The following is a 24,033-nucleotide window of genomic DNA, read 5'->3' as shown; positions in this document are numbered from 1 at the left end:
AATGTAATTATTATTTTGGTAGTCATTAGTAGAAGTGAACTAACGTGTAACTGTTTTACAAATCAACGTCTTATTACATTAAGATTTAAGAGTGTACACCATTTTTCTAACACGTGGTTTGGCTTGGTTTTGTAGTCGAAAAATGTCCAATACGTTGCTGAGTGATTTAGGTTTATTTGTTATAATCATTAGGTCAAAAATAAGTTTAGAGTGAAGTTTATTTTGAAAACCTAAACCGGAAAGGGGGTGTGCACAACTGCGGTGCGGGATTGACTCACTTGTACAAACACATTTACAAGACGAGTGGGAGGAAGCCAACTTGGAAACACAGTGGACGGAGCGAAACAAAGTCCCTCTCGGTGAAGACTTGAACGACTCGGAGGTCTGCGTCTCTGGACTGGGCAGGAGGACACGCCGGCTTGTAATGAAACACTGCTGTCTGAGTTTACAGTCGCTCTGCGTTATTAGAAAAAACCTTTGAAAAACTTTCGGCGCGTCTTCTGTCCGGCCTGGGAAGCGAGCGACTCGTCCCCACATGCCTTCTTCTCGCTAGTCAACCTCAACGACCAGGTGAGCTCCACGTCCGCATCCCACGGGAACCTCAGCAGGGAACGGCGGTCATTTGACCCGCTCGGATCCCTTTGACGCCCTTCAGTCACGCTTCACGACTCTGGAGAGAAGCACCGGGGAGCCGCCGAGCTCCAGGATCAGGACATGGATCTAACAACAGAGGCCGAGAAACGACGCGGAGAGGGCGGGAGAAGACTCCGAATCGACCCGCTGTATGCCGTCGCTATCATCTGCTTACAAGGTTGGTACATGAACTTCAACTTAGTGTAGGATTCATACACCAAACTAACATGCATAAAAAAATAGTTAAACTTTGCTCTCTGTACTTTAACGTTCAGTGTTGTTTCTCTATCTTTATTGAGACAATATTTAAAATAGTTTTTTTGGTACAGAAAGTAGATAGATGTGCCATGTGTTATTCAATGGAATAATATTTTTTTTCTGCTTCCCAGCATGTATAGATATATTATTTGTAGTAGTTTTCGTACCAGTTAACTAAAATTAACCGATGAATGCAGTTGAATTGCACGGATGTGCTACGATAAACTGGTTGGGAATCACTGCTTTACTGTGTTACAGTGTTCCCCCGTGATTCGGTACTTGCAGATTCAACTGTTTATTTATGTATTTATTTTTGGGGTAACCTATTCTGTTATTCCCTGAAAAACTCACCTACTTGCTTTTCGGGCTCAGGCAAGAGTCCTGTCTCATAGCTATTGCTTTGGTGCCCTCTTGTGGCATCTGGATGCCAAGGAACTATGTACAAGTGAGTTGTGGAGATTTATGTTATGCTTTGTTTTTAAGGATAAGTTGATGCACAATTGTAAAACCCTAAGTTACTTTGAGATTTTGGCTATTCGCAGCAGGGCCTCTGTACCTATTTATATTGCAACATTGTACTGTTAATTTTGATAAAAGGTTAGAACATTTTATAACCACCTTCAATTTTCTCAAATTTGCAAAACTAAAACTTATAAGATGGGTCTTGCATATCCCACTGCTTTCCTTCCTCTTCAATGCATTAAATGAATACCTCGCTCCAATTTGAAGTCATTTCTACTATAAATTGTTGGGTGAACAGGGGTTCATCCACCCCAAAACACCGCCCCGCCCCCGCCTCCGCCATTATGGAAGTCAAGATGGAGACACCATTTCGCATGATCATATTCGCTGTCTGTATGATGGAAGTGTCTCTCAGACTTTATGGCTGCCATTCATAATGCATGTTTGGCCTTGATCGTGGCTTCCTTGCTTGTGATAAAAGAAGCGACTAAGCACAATAATACTGTATATAATTTTGCCCATCAAATGCTACGAACTGCTTTTTGTATCAAAATAGTTACTTTTAACAGGACCCCGCTTGAGCGTCAAATATGGCGCATCAACCCTAATGCCTTTGCCTAAGGCGCCGTCAAAATGGCTGCGTGTCCTCTTAAGTTAAAGTATGCCTCTCGCCCCCCGCCAACCTCCTCAGGGTGCCCACTTTGGGATGAATGTGAGCTCTGTGTGCAGGGCAGCGGGGGAGCCGGCGGCTGTTTACAAGATGCATGAATAGAGCCAAACCAGGTACCTTCGTGGCCACCAAGGGGGCTTTTGACCATTTTAGGAATGTCCTATTTTTTAGTTTTTTTTTTTTTTTTTAATGTTTAGGAACACAAATGGTATCATCATTGTCCACAGAACACACAGCCTTTCTAGTGAGTCATGTGGTCTGCACACAGGAGGGCGTAAATAAGTTTTGTTTAAATATACAGTTATTATCTTATGTTTTATGAGCGACCCAGGCGAGTATAAGCAGTTCAGATTATGGATGTGTGGATCAAATGTATTGCAAAATCTTTTTTTTTTTCAATTACTGTTTATTAAAGAATGCTTGTTTATTTGGTATTGTTTCATTGATTAAACATATCAAATAACATCAATTAAGCAATATTAAAGGAAATGGAGGGATGTCCTCACCAACGTTTTTGACGCTGAGAGCTATTTCTTGGGTACTGATTAATGCAAAGGGCTACTAATTAGATACACACTTCTGAATGTACTTCAAGTTTAACAGTTACATGTTCTTCATTCTATAATTGCAATCAACAGATATTTTTGTAATAGGTTAAAGTGACTTCCCCTTAAATTTATTATAATTCAATGACTGGTTTTGTCCATGTCAGAAAATAGTGAAAAATGTTGATGTTTTCCAAAGTAAACGCAGATGGTGGCAAGTTTATTTATTTATTTATTTATTTATTTATATTTATTTATTTATAAAAACATACACGCAAGATGATCGATTTTTCAAAATAGTTGTTTGACACCTCTAGATAAATAATAAAAGGCTTTGTGTCTCTTAAAATGTAAACCCTACTTATAACAAGAGGTGGGTCATGTTCTAAGGGTGTGGATATGTGTAAGGAAAAATACTGTTACAAATATATATTTTTTTAACCTTTGAGATGACTTTTTTTTTTAATGTTGAAGTGGAATGTACTTGGTGAAGATTTAAAACGGATTCGATGTTTGTTCGATTGATTATAATTGCACTGTGTAATTCAAGCAAAAGCAACATAACAAATAGCTGACCTGCTACTGGTTGTTTCGTGTTCAACCTGCACTCCAAATTGGAACTCACTTAAATAGTTGTGCTTTATCCGAGGCAGGGATCAGCGTTCTAGTTAGGCGGGCGAGTTCCACTTGAGGACCTGAGCGTGACAACAAAACAAAGAGCGGAACAGAAAGAACCCGCTGAATAGACGTGAACAATAAAATCCGTTTGCGCGTATCACAACGTTTTCCCGTTTGCACGGAATGTGAGGCTGGGGGAGGAATTGTGTTAGGCGGCTCGTGTTTCTGCTCGTTCATCAGAAGTGTTTATTCGGGTTAAGATGAAACCTTTTTGAACTCGAGAGTCGACGTCTTTTCACGCGGTATATGTGCAGGCTGCGCTCACCCCATTATGACGGATTCGCTCCCAGGGGAGGATCCTCTTGCACCCGCTGCAGTCATGATGGCCCGCTTTCTCAGATTTGGCTTTCTTGTCATTTGGAAACAGTTGCGTGCCTGTCTCCTCTTGTTCGCCATCCTCTTCCCTCCAGTCTGTGACCTTGAAATCAATCCAGGTCTTCCGTCTTTAAGGATGTTGAGCTTGGTTAAGTGAGTTTCTTTTTCAAGGAGTAATGGAGCCTGAAAGGCACAGTGTGTGTCCTCAACCTTTAATCAAACACGCCTCCATTTCAGTCCGAACGGGCAGCAATGTTACGCTCATGCTCGCATCTTGCCTTAATTTGATGCCCAAAAAGGTAGTTGAGGACCACACAAGACCCCCTCACAGCAAGGCAAACATTTGGATTCAAAGAGCCTAGTTTGCTTCTTTCTAGCCTGATAATGTTTTTGGGTTTTTTTTGGGTTTTTTCCCCTTACACACCCAAAATAAATAGTCAGTGCTTTTTGGAGTAATTTCCTTTCTTTTTCAAAGTTGGTGGACTAATAAAATGAATGTATGTGCGGTTGTTGCGATTCAAAGATGTACAATTTCTGGCACATTTTTTGAGTCGGATCAAATCTGTGTGGCGAAGAAAGCCTCAGTTCATGATGGCATTTGCTCTCCATGGGCAACAAAAGCCAACAAAACGACTGCGTCGGCCAAGCGGCTCGCTTTAAATGATGATTACTGCACCTAATGACCCGTGTGGGTGTGTGAGAAAGTGTGCGTGCTGGCTCTGGTTTTTGTGCTGGCTCTGGATCCTGTGGTTGTGATTAGAGTCGGGCCTTGTCGAGTTCTCCTTCCTATGCGGTTGCGGGTCTTTTTGGCTCTGTTGTCGCTGGTCTTGTCTGGAAGGATCTCGGCTGTTTATTGACTCAGTGCCTGCTTGCAGTCCTGTCTCCTGTCTGACTTGCACCCTCCACCTCAGCCGTCTTTGTTGTGTTGCTTAATGTTCTCTGCCTTAGTTATTTATTTTGTCCTAGCTGTTACCACACCATTTCCAACTCTTTGGAGCCATGATTCCTCTGAATTTACACCAGAGGAGCTTCATAATTAAGCAAAAACACTTTTCTTACTGCCAACAAACAGTCTCATTCCAAGCAGTTTTTTTTTTGCAAAAGAAATGGCAACAAAAGTCCTTAAAGGTTTGGAATGTATTTTTTAAAAATGTTTTAAATAGTCCCCCCCTATATCATGGTTAATCATTTACACCCCTGCCATTTCACTTTGATTTTGAAGCATTTTTAAAAAAATATGGGTTTGTACAGTCTGCTTAATTCATTCAATGCTGATTCTGTGTTTTTTATAGTGTTGCAGCCAATCTGCTGTTGTGTACTTCAATTGTTGTTGGTCTATAAGTTTCGACCTTCCGCGATGCCCCGAAGGTGTCTAAATGGGATTGGATGAGCAAGGCTGGGATAGAGACTAGAGAGAAGTGCAACCAGGGAGTGTGCACGTGTCTTTGGATGCGAAGGGCAACTAGCTAAATGTTTTTGGGCATGGTTATGGTCGACGGTAATCTTTCGAAGTCTCAATAGAGATGTGATCGACCACAACTCGTCCTCTTTTCATTCGTCTGTGAAGACATTGCAGTACTATGCTAATAAAAATATGAATGCTATCATTAATATTAACTTGACTTTCATCACATTGTCTATTAGAAAAAAATGAGTAATAATCTGAAGTCATACAACTCATAAACTCTTGCATTTGGTTAAGGAGAACCACAGTTGTTGATGCGCTTTAGCTGAATGCCGGTAGACCAGAAAACAAACACAGAATGGACCCGAACATGCAGCATCTGCTGTTGGCCACAACTCGCACCCGGGCACTTACACGCAGACTCGCCATCGTCACACACTTTCATAAGGTTTCCCCCTCGTCGGCCTCTTCGGCTGTAAGTCGTCATCCACACTCAAGCCGAAGAGATAACCTCTTCACAGAGGGAACTTGAGCTGCACTTGGCATGCCATCTAAAGCGTTTGTCTACAAACTCCACACGACGTCTACTGGTCTGTGGCCGTGTGGGTTTTTCTTCAGTTCTGTGGATTCTGTGGTTCCAAGTGTCGTCATCCTTGCAAAGCATAAAATCAAAAGGTAATAAAATGGATGCTTGTTTTCACATAATCAGATAACATCGTCTTCCAGACGCGCATAATATAGTGACGTGAGATCTCAGACAAAGAAACAAAGCTAAGCTCTGTATTTTCTCTCATAATGTTATCAGAGGCCGTCTCTAACCTTAGAAACGCCTAATCTGCTGTTTCTGGACAATTTCTCAGCTATTATAGATAACATCATATCGGGTTCTTTTAGAAATGTTTAGTACTAGTGTTTTTACTAGTTTGACTCCCTCCGGATGTTACGCGCTGGTGTAAATCTCTTTGACAACACCTCCCTGCAGGGCAGGTGTGAGTCTCTTCACAGCGCAACACAATTCACGTTTTGCTCCTACACCGATGCCAAGCATGCGCGCCACTGCCGCCGCATTCAAATGCTCCAGATCGAAACGTGCAGGAATGCTGAATTTGGCGCCCTACCATTAGAACGAGGGGGGAAGGGAATAAAGGACAGCAAGAGAGGAGAAAGGCGTCTGGCTTGTCATTGCATAATCCGAGCAGCCATTAACTCTTTGTGTGCCGAGGCTGAATGAACTCATCGTAGCAACGGGCCACAAGCAGAGTGACACCAGAGCACCTCTCAATCGGCCCGCCACACCAGCAGATTTAAACCCGAGTGAAAAGGTCACCGGTGTTTAATTGGAAGGACCTTTAACTCCGTTTGATCTCCAAGTGCACAGGGTCAACCAGCTAACCACTGACCCGGGGCATTTGTGTTCGGCCGTCAATTTATCTGTGAACGTGCATGCGCCACATTCGCAGATAAATTGAGGGCAGCCTCTGCAACTGAAACTTTAATGAAGTTGTGCTTAAAGCGAAAGTCAACCCAAACACATTTTTTTCCAGAAAATGTTCTGTGCAGGCCCACTAGTTGAGACAAGGCATTCTGATTAATATTGCGTTTGTGGAATAGGAGTTAAACAGCAAAATCCTCCCGCTTTTAGCCATCTCAGCGGGTGGCAATTTTGTCACCTCTGTCGACTGAAAATGACATCACAGTGTCTCAGGGCAACGACAAATCATGGCTCAGCTTCAGAAAACAGGTGAGCTGATTGGTCATTACCTGAGCCCAGAGACACTGTGATGTCATTTTCAGTTGATACAAGTGACAAAATGGCCGCCCCCAGAGATGGCTAAAAATGGGTCAATTAACTCTTATTCCACAAACGCAATAGTTACCAGAATGGGTCTTGTTTCAACAAGTGAGCCTGCATAGAACATATTTTTGAAAAAAAAAATGTTTGGGTTGTCTTCAGCTTTAATACTTTCTTTTTCCAGAAGTTTCTGATGCTTGAGTGCAAGTGATCATAGCTAGCTCTGTCTTTGGGCATCATGGTAACACAAAGCTGGTCTTGATCTTGTCTTAAGGCACAGTGGCTGGTACGTGGTGGGGTGAACAGGGCCTCATTTGCGCGAGACAGGGCAGCCCCCTCAAAGCAGACTGATATTAACAGAAATGTAAAAAGAAGGGAGAAAAGTGCACTGTCATTTTGATCCTCGAGATATTTTGACCAAAACTTGATGAAAATTATACATTTCATTGAAACACCTCCGACGTGGATGTTTAAGAATACAGGATGTCTCCGTTAAGTATTTAATTGACTCCACTGGACACAGTTGAAATGCAGTATACAGTATGTACCACGTTGTTGAAATGTTATGAGCACAAACACTACTAGTTTTACGCCAGTACTGTGAGGGCATGCCTAAATTAATACCTTCACATTGTCTGTTTTTAAAGACCATTGTTTGTAGTATTTAGAGCTTTTTTGGACTAGCACTTGAGGCGCTTTTCCATGACAGGTTCCAGAACGGCCTTGCTCCGCTCTGCGGCCTCGCTTGGCCTGTCCTGGCCTTTGTTGCTTCTCCATTCGAAGTGGCAACAATCAATTGGGGAGGCGGAATCAACTGAACTCTGCGGACCTCCACTGCACACTTGCAGCTAAAAGCAGGTCTACGTTGTGGCGCAGGTGGTGTAACGCAATTTTGGAGTTATGGCACAAACTCTATCTGTGCTTGTTGAGGAAAATTCCAAAAGCAAGGCAAGGCAGTTTTATTTATATAGCACATTTCGTACTTAAGGCAACTCAATGTGCTTCACACAAGCAAAGACACTACACCTACAAGCATTTACAAATACAACAGTTAACATTCAAAAGCAAAGCAGAGAAAACAAAAGTAGCTTACAAAAATTACAAGAATAGCAAGCAAAAAGCAAGAAAACTTCACCCATGTGCACATCTTAGGCCGTGCTTTGCTCTAGACTTGCGCTGGGCAGGAAAATAGTTCCCAATAACTGGATGAACCAAACGGTCCTTCATCCAAAACAAAGCAAAACTGAGGTCATTGTTTTGGAAAATAACAAAAAAGAGGATTGCTGCAAAGCTGCTCGTAAACAGTTGAGTCACTGTCTTTTAAAAATTAAAGGCCAAGTCCGAAACTTTGGATATGCTGCTGATTTGGATCTGGCTTACAGGTGTCATATCGAAACAATCACTAAAAGAGCCTTTTACCGGCTGAAAATCATACATCGTTATGCTGCACACAAATGGAATAAGCTGCCCACAAAAGTGAAGTCAGCCCCAAATGAAAATGCTTTTAAATCCAGGTTAAAAACTATGTTTTTTTTCTAGATATAGACCGATATGTTTTTTTAGGACCGATACCAATTATTAGCAGTCAAGGAGGCCGATAAACGATATTAATTTTCAGTAAAGAGGAAAACATTGGCGTCAAAACTCAACTTTGTTGAAACTCCTTTAAGTGTATGCTGCTGATTATTATACATTTTTGACAATATACATCTTTGTTGTAAAATTCTAACAAAGGTCAGTGTGCTCCTAGCATCATGAGCATGTCTTAAAATGTTACATGAAAACTTCAACCATAGCTCCCTATAGTTTTCTAGCATAATGTTCACAGGGTCAGTAGACTCTATTATGAAGTTCACTTAAAATTTAAATAAATAGCTCCTTGAAGTTTTAAATTGATTTATTATCGGCCATCAGATTTTTCCATACCATATGCTGCCAAAATCAGCTCAGTTTTCTCAGTTGATTGTCACTCCTAGCACTAATATGATACAGAGGTTAGGTCATTTATTTTGGTGCCAATCAAGAGGATAAAGAGCAGCAAAATACTGTACTAATGATCGGAAAATGTCATGAGATGACTATACAGCTTCGCGTGGGCGCTAGCAGGGTGTCTGGCTCTTGTTTTTACCATCGCAGGTAGTCTGCATGTGAATCAAGGATTTCATGCTCACTCATGTCAACCAAGTTCCACAGTACTGCTGTTTTTTTTTTTTTTTAATTTATTTAAAAAGACCTATTATATCTTTTTAGGTCACTTGTCTTTGTTCGACTCCCCCTGAAAAGCGACGCTTGTCTCAGTCCGTTGCCCTGCCAGCGTAAGACACGGAACAGCTAACCGTATTTTTGCTATAATCAACTAGCTCCCATTTCTCCTGCACCTTTATGTGATTTTATGTTACACGTCACCTCCCAGACGGCTGGAAAGCTGTTGGAGGAGAGAAAAACAAAGGTCTGCTTTGGTTTTGAACTTCAGCCTTTGCTGGCTCGACCGTTTAAGTCTTTGAACAAAACACTGCAGTTGGTCTGAATTATTGTTTGTGTGGGGGGCCTTGTGGGAAACCTTCTTGCTTTTATACTATTTACAGCTTAAAAGTCCCAGCATTCTAATAAACTGCTTAATTCTTGTGGTTTGATTTATCCTTCCACCTCCCTTTTCCTCAGAGCAAAATACATTAATCTTAATCGTGGTTGTACCTTTTTATTTTCCTAACACAAATCAGTGTGCGCAATGACTTTTAAATTAACATGAAGTTAATACTGTACATGATCAAAATTTTACTTTGTTTATATATACTCATTAACATAACTGATATTGCTGTGACTTCAGGCTTAGTAGTTAATGTGATCACTGAGAACATGTACTCTATATAATGTAGGGATGTTACGATTCGCTCAAGCCCCAATTTGATTTGATTTTCAGTTACCGATTTTAATTCGATTTTTAAAAATATTTTTTTAACAATATGATTAACTAATTTTAAAACCAAAAGATGTTTTATTTTAACATTTGCATTCTGTCCTTGTTACAAACAACTTTTTGTAACTTACAAAAAAAACTTGAATGAAAAAATGAACTAAAACTTTTGACTGCTTAACTACATTTTTGTATTATCAGTGTTTTGTTAGTGCTAGAACTAAACATAATAATAAATAAATGTATAATAGATTTGACTGTTATCATTACAAATCCTTTTGTGATCAATTTTTTTTTTTTTTTTACATTGATTCATATTTTAAGCAGTTTACATTGATTTTAAAATTTAAAATTTTGATGAATCGTTACATCCCTAATATAATGTCTTATCCTGTCTAATGACCTTAACTTTGCACCGTTGTGTTTCTGGCGATTATGCATATCTGCAGTATTGGAGCATTATGTCCAGCATTGTTCTCTATTTGTCAAAAGTAATTAATACAGCGGAGAGTGAAGCTCATTATCCACCTCGTTATTTCTTTTTGGTGGTTTTAATTGTGTGAAACAAGCTCCCTGGCCTCATCCTCTGCTCTCACTGTGGCGCGACTTGCACTCTGTTTCACCTTCCGCAGCTTCCATTCAATTTGTCCGCTGTAGCTTCACAAACCATGCCATCGAGAAGATCCCTTTAAACATTGGCCTGCTTTCGGCTTTACTGAATTTACGCCTCCCTCGGAATGTGTGTCAAGTTCTGGCACATCAAAAGCAGATGGGCGGTGTTTTTTGGGGCACTTTCTGGCGGCTTTCCAAACCAAACTCATTGTCTTTCACTTCCAAATGTATATGCTTCCAATTGAATCCTCCAGAACCTGGAAAATCAATTCATGTTGATTTGTTTGGGGATTTTGCATCCAAAGAAAGTCTGTGATGATTCCCCATCTTACACACAAAGGTGCTTCCTGTTTGTCTTGCATTCTTCTCTCCATCCTTCCTCACCACTGTAGCCCAAAAAATATGGAAATGTACATACATTCATGTATGTATTATAGATATTGTTTTATGTAAAAGTGTTAACCTGTCAGTTTCTTGTCTAGCGTGACTATTTGGAATATTTCTATTTTTTTTGTTTTGCGCGACTGTCTACTTGATAAACACGTCTGCTTTTTGAGGCATAAAAATGAGTACTTCCATGGAGGAAGAATATTGCTGCGCAGTCCCAAAAGCTGTTTTTAAAATGATGACTTTCTGCCCTGCCAAGAGAGTGATCAAATATATACCAGTAACTTTTTAGGGTGGATCAATTACTCGCTGATTTTTGCTCGATGCGATTAATAAACAATGAAGTCATGCTAGCTAGTTTGTCTCGCCTATCTCGCATCAAATGGCATTGGATTTTTTAAAAACTAGATTTCATTCATCATTATAAGACCCTCTTTGGGTGATTTATTGAATCCTGATTTTTCATCAGTAGCAGCGGGTTAAATTCCTACAATGGACAGACGTAATAGGTCCCGCCACAATACAATGGAGTGGTCTGTGCAGGTGCTGGCGCTCCGGACAACATTTCCGTCCTTATCAGTAGAGGTGACGAGAGATGCTAAAGTGTTGTGTCTGACATGAATGCTCCCTGGTTGCCCCTCCTGGTTTAGATAGATAGCACAGGAAGTATAGATTTTGTTGTGATTGTTTCCCCCACTGTGTTACGTCACAGTGGATGGAGATCTCCGCCAAGTCCTCTTTGTTCCACATGCCTCATTTTTCACTTTTCCTGTGTACCTTCATCCAGGTCCAAGTCTAGTCAAAAGGCCGTAGCCTCGTTTTCCCTCATTGTGAACCATGTGGCCGGAGGTTTCTCGTCTGTGTGTGTGAGGTCAGAATGCAAGGCACAAGCTGTGGTCTTCCCAGAGGATCTGGATGACAGCAGGCGCAGGAGATGGCGGCTGTGTGTTTTGCTGTTGGCTTCCTGTGGTGCAGATGGGAGCTCAAAACTGGACGACACACAGCCCTCACTGCCTCAGGGATTTCAAAATATGTAATGCACACACTGACACTATGCAGGGAAGGATCGTGTGTGTGTGTGTGTGTTTGTGGCTTTGGGACTTGTTGGCTCTGGTGTGTGTGGCCACAGCAGAGCAGCTGGTGGTATGGTGGTCAGTGTGCTCACTGTGTAGATACATAAATGTTTAGCATGTGATGTTTGACAGTTTAATCACTAAGGGAGCCTTGAATATCATTAAGAATAATGGCTGCCTGCAACTAATAACGTAAGTTGCTTTAATTAACATTTTTCATTCATATTTTTGCGAAGAAATTACAAGTGGAGCCTTTTTTTAATGGAGAACTAAACCCGAGATGGGGGAATCCTCGAACCTCCCAAAAATCTCCAAAATCATAATTTTTCAGGACACCCCAAAAATGGTACGTTTGTTCAACCATTAACTCATTCACTGCCAGACATTTTCAAACCCTCTTTTAGCCTAACGTTTGAAAAAAAAATGAAAATATATAAATAAGTTCCTGGGATTGAATGGCTGGACTCTGAAAAGACGAGTAAATTCGCCAATGGCAGTGAATGAGTTAACATTGCATCGTGAAATAGAGCCATTAAAGTCACATTCAACACTTGAGATTTGTTAGTCATTTGTAAAACTAACCCCCCACAGAACTGATCAACAGTATACATTTTTCGAAAAAATATGACATCTACCAAATTTTGACATAAGAGGTTCCAGCCTGACACCAGTATCATCATCTTTATCATTTTCTACCTACTTCTATCTACAAAGGACTTATTTTTTAAAAAAGTGTAACATAAAAATGTTTAGAACATTGCATCTACTTTTGTGTGCGTACGGTCGACATTTTTAGGTTTTTTTCTTTCTCGCAAGTGTGTGAATTCATAAAAATGTGACATGTATTATCTAGTCGCGGCTTATTAGGTAGCTTTATTTACTTAGAAAACCATACAGAATCATCTTTGCATCTCTAATTTACCTAGGTTACAGGAAATCCAGTTGAGTTTCCAATCATCAAGTTCAAGTTGGTATGACACCTTATCATACAATCATGTTCAATCACTAGTTTAATATGCTAAAAAAGCACCAATTTATTACACTCAAATGTATCTTTACGCACTTGATGTTTGTGGCTGACACCGTTCAGTGCACCGAAGCAATACAGCGATCCATTTAAAAAAAAAAAAAACAAGCTGCACTCAACCCCCCCCCCTCCCGCTGAATGGGGTGAACATTTCCGGCTGTTGGCGAAGGTAGAAAAATGCGCGTTCACTTCGGTTTGTTCAAGGTCGCAAATGCTCGCCAAACACTTGTCAGACGTTTGCCTGTGCTTTTTTTGGCGCGAGGAAATTTTGAACATGTACGAACTCTGAGGTGAACGCAACATTTGCTGCATTCAAAAACACTCCCAAGCGTCATTGGCTTAAAAAAAAATCGTTCAGTCTCCCAATCTTGTCGTACGGCTCTGTCGAATAAAGTGAATGGAAGAGAGGGAATTTTAAAACACTTCTCAGACAGTGGGGCATTCAAGAGCATATACTATAATACACAAAATGCAACATTTTGTGATATTTTTCCTTCTTTGTAGTAAATTCATCACAATCTTTGTGAACTGTTTCACATATACTACTACTCGGGTTTTGTTCCATAGTTATTTGCCAGTTGCCCTTTTTAGTCATTATGGATGGGTCCCAGGCAGAACATCTTTATTCTGCCTTTGTGCATGTTCCTCCTAGCTTGTCATTTCTCATCAAGCAAAGAAAAGGTGGCTTGAAAGGTACACCCCTGCCTTCCCACCAACTGCAGGGGCTCCATCTTAAATCGAGGTCAGGTGACATATGAGCCCCGGGTGCACTAGCTTGCCCACGTTTACTTTCTCTCCCTTTTTTCTTCTTCCTCCCTGGCACTTTTCTGAAGATTCAAGTACTCTAAAATGGCAGGGCTGTCACAGATATCTTTCTGTGATTTTTTTATTATTATTTTTTTTCTACCTCATAGAAGGCAAGCAGAAAGTTGTTTAGTTGCAGTTGTTTTTTTTGTTTTGTTCTTTTTTTTGGAAAAGTTTACTTTTGTGACACATCTTGTGATAATATTCAGTTACTTTAATAGCTTGAATTTACCTAGTTTCAAGCATCTTTCAGTGCACTATATCACATTAATAACCGGATGCTGCTTCAGCTACCGCATGAATGTCCGACTGGGCTGCAAATAACCATTATTTTAATAATCGATTAATCTTTGATTATTTTTGCTGAATAATTAGCGAATTATATAATAATTAGTGAAAAAAATTGCTTCTTTAAATTTCCATCAAATTGACAATACAGTTTCAAGTTTGGTCCATGACATTAAAAAATAGGCAAAAACATTGATCACAGTTTTTCCAAAGTAAAGCAGATATTTCCAAATGTCTTATTTTGATTAAACACAAAGTCTGCTTTCATGGAGGACGACAAAAATCAGAGAATATTCACTTTTGAGAGGCTGAAATTCAAAGGATTGGAAAAATGGTGGGTAATTTTCAGTTAGGGTCTCTCAATGATTAATTGATTATCAAAATAGTTTATTCATTTGACAATCGATTACCGGTAGTTGTTGATTAATCGATCTGTTGCTGCACCTGTAGTGGTTAGGCGGAGGAATGTTAGGGGCCATAGTTTTATGCGTTTGTTATACTGAGCAGCCGTGGTTAAGATGTCACCGTGGGGACTCTGGTTCAAAACCATCCCCCCCAGACGCATGGCTGTGTCCTTTAAGGCCCTGATACACTAAAATGACGTTCACCAACAGTGACAGACGCTTACCACCTGTGGCGTCCGGCCGGCTGTCGGCACGTCACGCTGGCAAAACACACTGCAACGACAGACAGCGACGCTGACCATTAAAGTTCCTTCTGCGCAAGCATACGATGTAATACCCTTCCATACCATCGGCGGCGGTAGTCACTATTTCTCATTGTTAGAAAAATCCAACCGGAAAGATGTTGGCCGCGGGCGAATGATAACAACGTAAACAATGCATTCAGCTATATTCTTCGCTCACGATGAACTCCCACGCGAAGTAAACCCTCACGTTCTTGACACGGTATCGTGAAATACTTACATTGTCAACCCTCGCTCTTGTACTTGTAAGAAGATTAAGGCAGCGAAGGCGTGCTCACTGTTTATCCGCATTTGTCACATCCCGTTGGTGCTCCAAGCGCTGATTTGCTAGCTAACAGCCAATCAGAGTGACCAAATGTCACGACTGGCTACGCCGATTCAACATGTGTAAACGCCCCCCCAGACGCTTCCGACACTACGACGGTGGTCACTACACCAATCAGACAGCGCTTAAAGACGCCACGACGGTTCATGACCTCCGACATCGGTTTGGTGTATCAGGGCCTTTAGCAAGACACCGATACCCTAAACTGCTCCCTGGGCGCTTAAGCAGCCCCCCTCCTCCAGTGATTGTCACTCACAGAGTGTGTTGGCTGTAATGGGTCGAATGCAGAGGGCAAATTTCGTGTACACAACAAAAAAGATGATTCTTCTTCTTTGTGATGGACTAGTTGTATTTGTTTATCCATCCATCCATTATCTATACTGCTCTATCCTTGCGGGGGTCACGGGGGTGCTGGAGCTTATCCCAGCTGTCTTCTGGCAGTTGGCGGGGGGACTCCCCGAACTGGTTACCAGCCAATTTCAGCGCACACAGAGACAAACATACATACTCACAATCACGCCTAGGGGCAATTTAGAGCGATCATTCAACCTACCATGCATGTTTTTTTGGAATGTGGGAGGAAACCGGAGTACCCGGAGAAAACCCACGCAGGCACAGGGAGAACATGCAAACTCCACACAGGAAGGCCAAGACCGGAATCGAACCCATGACCTCTGAACTGTGAGGCAGAAATGCTAACCAGTCGACCGCCGCGCCGCCCGTATTTGTTTTGGTACACAATAAAAACAGTTCTCAATTCTAATGAGAACGAACAGTATGTTTTCTCTTTCGGTCAAAAGCCTACCACAATTGTGAAAACTCGACCACAGAACCCCCAAAGTCTTTACAACCGCTGCCAGAGCCTGATGGTGTTGCATGTTGCCACACCATCTTGAACTTACTGTCACTACTTTGACTTGAGTCATTACACTCATATTTCCTAAGTTGGATCAAATGGTGAAAATCCATATTCGCCTCAGAGTGAAGTTACTTTTATGTGATTCCTACAAAAGCCCGCCTGGGCACAACTTGACAAGACATCTGTATTTTATGAGACTATTAACGATTTAGGCTAGCAGTACTATTCGTAGACCTAAATCAATGTTTCTCATCTCTTCCAAGTAAAAGAGTGGATGTCCTGCAGCTTTTCCTCCTTTTGTTTGATCTTTTTTTTTTCTGGCACAGTTACTCTTTCCATAACGCCAAACTTGTTCAAAAGGCATTAAACATGAGTGGGCTCCCTTGTGCACGGAAATGGTGGGAGGCATTTACAGAATATGCTGCCAGACACCAGACCGGAGCCTCCCATAGCTGTGGGCCCCCCACTCCCGCCAGTAAACACTTTTTCCTTTTACAGATGTGTTATGTGTTCATTTGAACCCACCGGGACTATCTAATGTGTTTGGATTTTTTAATGCAACAATACGCTGTACTTTATTTCGTGTACAACTTTATAAAAATCCAGTAACTGCTACTCCAACTACTTTTTTGGCAAGGCGTCCTGGATATCCACCATCGGAAATCCGTGGGGAGACAATTGATTTATAGCCATCCACTAGTCCGTCACCGCAAATATTTTCTTGTGTGCAGTTCAGTATTTGGTTCATGTTCAAAATATTGGGAAGTATTTATTTAATATTTAAATCTCAGCTTGGGCCAAAATGGGTTATGTTTTTTTTTTTGTTTTTTTAATCAAGGTTACAGTTGACAAACTGTTAAAAAAAATGCATTGACCAGTCACATTTTGACTACAATGTTATGATGTGTAATTCAAGAGCTATATCAAATATTCTGCCTTCATAAATTATAATTTAACAATACGTATTATTGTGGTTGTAGAAGTTTTACAAATGGTCATAATGTTGTGGCTCTTTGTTGTCCATAATATACAGTATCATGAACAATCTGAGGATCCGCGATGGGATTCAATGTGGTCAGCTATTACCATGCATGAGTTCCATTGAAGGGAAAAAAATAATAAATTGCAGATTGGCTGCACGCAGACTTTGGAAATGTTAGTATAAAGTAGACAGTGTTTCATTGTGCCCTATAATCTCAGGCATGAGTTACGGTGGTTTGGGCAGCTGGAGGACATCAAGACCATGAAGGAGCAAAGCGAGGGCAGAAGGTCAGAAAGAAGTTGAGGGTCAAACCACCCCCCCCCCCCCCCAAAAAAGGAAATCCGCTCAGATTTCAGCGCAGATGGACAGGCATCAACTTGACTTAAGACCAGTCTACAGCAGGAAGCGCGGTCTTCCAAGTAGAACTATGCCAACATTTAAAAGTCCAATCAGTTGTGACAGATCATGAGCCAACCAAAGATATACATATAGCAAAAACTTTAATTTTCCCCAGGAGAGTGCTTGATTCCATTTGGATTCTTGTAGAAACGACTGCGTCAGCAAAGAACTGACCTGAAGCTAAATTATTTACCATACGACTGTGTGGAAATTCATCTGTTTATCTCTTTAAATAAAATAATTTGGACACTGTGCTCTGCCAACAACGTATCCCAGGAACTTTTTGTCCTCTACTTGCTCTCCTCTGTGGTGCTGTCTCTCATTAACTTGGGCCTGGGTTAAGTCATTACTCATTCTGATGTGCTTTCCCTTTGAAAATCCCTTTTCGAATCAGTATTGGATGCCATTTGTTGACTTTGGTTATGACCCACTTTTGACATAAAGGCAATTAAACAAATAAGCAGTAAATTGTTGTTGTGTGAGAATGGAAAGCCGGATGATGCCATGAAATCATTCACGTAAAGGATTTGTGTGGACTGGATGCTAAGCTTGTTTTTAACCAACAGCATACAAAGGTTATTGCTGTTTGGATCAATCCTGTATTTCAAATGAAGAATGTATATCTGATCATTAAAAATGATGCTTGATTTAAAGTTCCTCGTAAACATTCACCCCATGTGGCGTCTTCTTGCAATCATCATGTAATAGAGTTTTTATTCATTTCATGTTTTAATCTGCGGCCCTTGTGAGGATAAGCGGTTTGGATAATGGCTAAATGGATGGATGGAAAATTGTAGTTGATTTATTTTTATTATTGTTTTTTTTAGATGTTTTTAAGCCATCTATGCTTGACTTAATGCAGTGAGTCAGTGTTCCTCCTATTTTTTGTGGTTGTATGACTGCAAGGCAAACTTTGTGTGATCCTGTTTGTGCGGTGCCTCTGATGTCCCTTCAAGGTCTGTTTTTGAACGAAGGGCTGCTTTTAGGTGGCTAGCTTCTGAGGGTCAGTCCAAGCTGTGCAGCGGGATGATTCCTCAGCAAGTATAGGAGCGGGGAACAAGTGGTTCTTGTTAGGAGTAAGCCGGAGAGAAAATAGGTGTAATTGAACGTCAAGCCATATGCTTCTTATTTCGTGAAAATGTGTCTTTGCTTTAGATCCGGTTAAATAGCTGTGCCAGACTGCTCGCTTTTCATTCCACACACAAAGGACTGTTTTCAGCATTTTATGATGGCGTTTTAAAAAGACCATTTAGAGCCATTTAATGACTGTCTTTAACTGATTTCAGTTTTACCAGCTTGAATGTAGAACCTTTGTTTTTGTTTTCCACCTTTCCTCATATTTTAGTCATTAAGTCGTTGCGTGTTGAACATCATGCCATGATGAACATGATGAATTAATCAGGAAGAATGTTCATGTGATTTGGAGATGCAGTGACTGATCTGGGTTGGTTTTGTCCTGGATCATCTACCAAGGTGTATCAACAACCCAATTTTTCAATGTTTATTCCACCCTCTTACAGACAAAATCATTGCTAGTACAGTCTTAAATACATTTTGCACATAACTAATGACTACACCATGGTGACAAAACAGTTGCCTATAAGAAAGGTGAAATATCAGTTGACTAATACAATTTTAGACGGTGGAGCTCAAGTAAGGTTTTTCTTTTGGTCATCACTCAAAAAACATGCGGCGAGACATCTTTTACAATCCTTAGCCTTATTAAACCACTTAGTCATTTTACCCAAACATTTTTAGTGAGCATTACAGAAAATAATGGATGGATGGATGTTTTCTAGTTTCTAGTTCCACGGAGCAGGATTGTTGCTACGAGCTCTGCTTGTATTAATTTAATTCAAGCTAATCACTGTATCTCACTGAGCAGCGGAGGTTTGAGAGTGTGTGCACACTAGGGTTGGACAATTAACTGAAGTTTAATTTTGATTTCAATATTGGCTTATCTCTATCTTTAAAATACAATAATCAAAGAAAAACGATTAAAAATCCACAGAATAGCCGCACCTTTATATAAGCCGCATGGTTCAAAACCTTGGGAAAAAGTAGCGGCTTATAGTCCGGAAAATACGCTAATTTATTTTCTCTTTCTTTCAATTTTTGTTTAAAGATGTTTCAAGGATTCAAGGAATTTTCCTTTCCTCAAATTTCTAGGATACAAATATCTAAGGATTTTTGTTGTTGTCACATTTCCACATGACATGGCACAAAATACAATCCCCGAGGTCCCAGGTTTGACCAGTAAGTCCCAAGACTTGTAAAAATAACATAAGATGAAATAAATATGATTAAAGATATAAGGGTAATGCTTTTTCAAGGCTTTAATTTGTGCACAGATGTAAGACATGAAAGGTGTGGCTGTAGCAAAATTAAAATGCAAGAGGCTGGAATTCCACATGATATTTACAAGGTCATTTTGTACTTGACAAAAAGAATAGAGTATTATGTGTAGCAGGGTGTGCCTCAAAACACATTCATTCATTCATTCATTATCCATACTGCTTATCCTCACAAGGGTCGCGGGGTGTGCTGGAGCCTATCCCAGCTGTCTTTGGGCAGTAGGCGGGGGACACCCCGAATTGGTTGCCAGCCAATCGCAGGGCACACAGAGACAAACATCCGCACTCACAATCACACCTAGGGGCAATTTAGAGAGTCCAATCAACTTACCATGCATGTTTTTGGAATGTGGGAGGAAACCGGAGTACCCGGAGGAAACCCATGCAGGCACGGGGAGAACATGCAAACTCCACACAGGGAGGCCGGGGCCGGGATCGAACCCACGACCTCTGAACTGTGAGGTGGACGTGCTAACCAGTCGACCACCGTGCCGCCGCCTCAAAACACATAGAGTGAAAATCAGTTAGTGAGATCAATGGCCCTTTGTTAGTGTATGCTCAGATACAAGTATCTTGACCCAGAGCTGTGAGTGTGCCAGTCTTGTCGTGGCTGCATGTCAAACATATTGGACAGGGTTAAAACTTCCTGATCAAAGGCCACGACTTTTGTTTTAACCTCGAGTCCCGAAACAGCGGGGTCTCTCTCTGACATGACCTGTCACCCTTAAACCTGGCAAATCTGCTGCTTAAAGGGTCATTATCTGATTATCCCCATCATGTATTTTCACACAGGAAACTCCATCTTAACCAGCCACAAGACGGCTGTGTGTTTGATAAGGTTTTAAATCTGACAAATTGTCACTTTTCTTGCTGACAGACTCTGCTCTTATTCAACATCTGTTCCTGACAGAAAAGCTGATTGCTACGGCTCTATTGTTGGAGACTCTCAAGATGGTGTAGAACAGCAAAGGAAAACATGATTGTATAGCATTAGCCTTTTCAACCGCTTTTATGGTCTGTGTGAAATTCATACTTGCCTGTCATATCATATACACTGCAAAAAACTGAAACATCGGATGAACTCAAAACAAACTGAAGTAATCCGTAACGCTGAATATTTTAGCTTTGACTGATGTAAATAATTCATTGAGTGCAACCTTAAGTTTTTAATGTGGAAAAAACTTATATATAAATAAATAAATGACAAAAATTGACACGTTTTTCACACAGGACAACAACGATATTACTATTACATTTCCCAGTAGAGTCACATGACTTAATGTATGTAACCTATGTCAGTATTTATTTCAACAAATGATATTCTTAAAATTGTTTCAGACCTGGGAGGACAAGCAGATGATGGAAGTGGTGTTCTTTTGAAAATGCCAAATCTCCAACTGTGTTTTGTATTTACAGGCCTATGCAAACAGAACATTGTCCTCTGTAGATGAAACATTTTTCAAATACTCGGAAAGAAAAATACATTTTCCGATAGGTTAGGTAGGTAACCTAAAGCTCAGAATCTTCAAATCAAACGACAATTTAATGCTGCAGCGTTTATCTACAGAAGTGTGAAATGGTGAGAAGGCAGAAAAACAGGTTTGGCTGATAAATAGAGGTTTAGAAAGTGTCTCCTTTCTAAAAGAGATTTGGGCTTTGTCTTGTAATGTGAGCAGACTCCTCTGCAGCCACCGCCAGCTTCTCAGGGTGTCTGACTTTCAACAGCTAGAGGAAGAAAGAGAGGGGTGGAGATAGGAGGGACATATTTATGTTACATTGGAGTGCCTCAGGATAGTGTGGAGGAGTAAGAAGATTTGAGTAGTTCATGCTATCTGTTGATGAGCATTACTACTTTATTAAAACTCGCCACATTTTTCAGGACGATATATTTTCCCAGAAACAATCACGATTGATGATAGTTTTGTTTGCATTTTGTATACAATAGAGATATTAGAGCAAAAGTAATTCAAGTACATAATTTTTAAGAGCAAGTCTTTCAATTCTCAAGAATATTGAACATTTGCATGTAAATGTAGGAAAATAAAATATCTTAGATTAAAAAATATAAATGAAAATGACCAAAAAATGCACTTCATCAAATGTTAACACAACACATACAGCCACATATTGTCGTTATTTGTCGAGTAAATGAGTTGTCTTTTATCTACTTCAGTCCCTTTTCACCTGGTTGAACAAAGCTGAAATGGCCGTTTGGGAATTCCCCCCGAAAAAAAAAAAAAAAATGAAGATAATTTGTACTGCTTATCTATCCACCGATTCACCCATTGGAGAGATACGGACTCGGTGTCAACTCTGGCACTCACAACAGGCATCTGGTGTCGGTCACCAGTATCTCCAAGTCCCCGGCAGTTGTAGTGAATTTTTGCAGAACCAATAATTCACAAACAAGCAATGAAAAACTACAAAAAGGGCACCGAAATGAGAGGTGTTAGCCAATGCGCATGGTTGCGCTGGCTCACATTAGTGCTAATTGGCTACCATTAGCGCTACTGTACACTGATGCGCCTTATTAATAAGTTAGATAAAGAGTTGTGCATGCCTATGAACCAACGAGACACATGCGGACCAACCTGAAACAGTTGAACTGAACTGTTTGAATGGTTTACAAAAGTCGTTCCATTCCTAGTGTTTGTGTGCGTGAGTACCAGTTTGCACAGCAGCGAGCAAAATGACCGACAGGCGAGGGAACAAATCAGCGGAACTGATTGCTGATGATCATCCAAGCCCTCCACTGAACTATGCAAATGACTGATATGAATAATCAGTATGATGGCGGACTTGGACAGTTTCGTTGGTCCACTGTGACGTGTTCGTAAATTTCATTGGTCAGGTGTGATGAGACTAAATCTACTGCCGCCACGAAGCTCGTCAGTAAAAATGAATAAATAAACCACATCACATTTAAAGCCACAGGGTTGAAAGCGTGGGGGAAAATAGCGTCTTAATTGTCCGGATTCTCCGGAAAATACGACAATGTAATCTGGGAAATCTATGCGTTTGTTGGCTTTATCAACCAGAAAGTAAATGCATATCGATGGGTAGAGAAACTCTAAAGAGGCGCATGTATCCCACATAAGGTTTTATGGGTCATAGAACTCACGTTAATGCACCCCAATGGCCCATTGGTACAGCTCCGGCTGTAGCGACAGCTGTTCTCTGTATCAAAACACCTCCTTAATAAAATAAAATACTCCCGTAAGCATAGGGGAAGTGAAACTGAGTGTGCCAGTTCTAATTTCCTTGCAGGAAAGCCTGCAGGATTATCATGTGTATTAGGTGATGGACGCACTTGTGTGTCACTTAATAGATTGGAATTACTGGTGTTGAGATTGTTTTAGGTTGCCATATGCCGTTGTACACTAACATCAGACATCACAGTCTGAAGGGTGAGGTTTTTTTTTTGTCTTTGATCGCAGCGTGCTAGATGTTTACTCCCAGCACCTCAGCTAAACCCTAAACAGGTTGGAATTTGTGGCTGCAGCCACTGGAATACCAGGGAGAGCTGGAAGACTTTAATCAGCCATTGAGACCAACAGGAAGGCATGAAGTCCTCAAACTCTGGAGTTGACCTTGACTCACCCTTGTCCATTGAAAAGCATGAGAATCAAACAGGACCTCATGGAATTGTGGTGGTGAGATCACTAAATAAATGGGCTAATAATTGACTGAACAATCAATACTTGAACACAGTTATCAGTTGTTTCACACTGTGGTCATGAGATAGAGATGCTTCCTGACAGTAAAATGTTTGTATAATTTAAAAAGAGAAAAAAAATCACCCTTTCTCTGCAGCATTTCTTTGTCTGTATTTGTGTATAATACGGTCATTTGATTTGCTGGTATCCTTTATTATCAGTGTGAATAATATAAAAGAATAAAGATTCAAAACGTACCAATGAAGTGCAAATCCTTTAAAATCCAGGTAAGAAATTATAAAAGCCCTTAAGCATAGGTTTGGGAAAAGAGCAAAGTGTTTTTAAAATCGTTTTCAAAAAACTTGTTCTTGCATTGTATGCTCTTTTCGTAATTTTAGTGAGATATGTTTTATTTCATTACTTTTAAATCTGTTAAACTCTGTAACTAGTACTTTAAAATGTTGTACTACAAATGACTTGAGATAAAGCATATTAAGTTACGTTTTGTATGAAATGTGCTATAAATCAGTGATTCACTTTATTTTTTACAAACCCTACGTGCTGACCACATACTGGTAAACATCTAAACAATCTGATTTTTAAAATTATATTCTAATACATTTTATTAATTAGATTAGATTAGATATTGACCGATCTGAATTACTTATGTTGTGATACACTTTTCAGCCATTTCGCCCCAACCTTTCTTAACTGATAGGTAATGTTTCAGTAACATTTCTGGACGCTTTCTGGTTAACATTTAGATGTTAGTACGTAAGTAAGTCTCACAAGATTTGCTGAGTGCCGAGCTATGCGTATGTCTTGTATGACATCGTGCTTAATGCAGAGGTATGTACAGTATGTGACTTCAGGCAAATTCAACCTTAGA

At 40.4% G+C, this 24,033-nt stretch overlaps 1 protein-coding gene across 2 annotated transcripts in view; it reads left to right on the top strand.

Annotated features, from left to right (window-relative positions):
* The first annotated feature begins 279 nt into the window (after positions 1 to 279).
* The window catches only part of ptk7b (protein tyrosine kinase 7b), a 71,003-nt gene continuing 47,249 nt past the window's right edge, over positions 280 to 24,033 (top strand). Inside the window, exons 1-2 of one of the 2 annotated variants that reach the window (XM_086046061.1) lie at positions 280 to 570; positions 656 to 811. In XM_086046061.1, the coding sequence (XP_085902187.1) occupies positions 715 to 811 (97 nt within the window). In that variant the 5' untranslated portion in view covers positions 280 to 570; positions 656 to 714. Of the gene's footprint in view, positions 812 to 24,033 lie in introns of both variants that reach the window. The other variant, XM_086046060.1, reaches the window with a different exon arrangement.

The sequence above is a fragment of the Filicampus tigris genome, chromosome 11, assembly GCF_054856515.1.
Source record: "Filicampus tigris isolate MCC_2025a chromosome 11, RoL_Ftig_1.0, whole genome shotgun sequence".
In the NCBI taxonomy this organism is placed as follows: domain Eukaryota; kingdom Metazoa; phylum Chordata; class Actinopteri; order Syngnathiformes; family Syngnathidae; genus Filicampus; species Filicampus tigris.
This window is presented reverse-complemented; position numbering and strand designations above follow the sequence as displayed.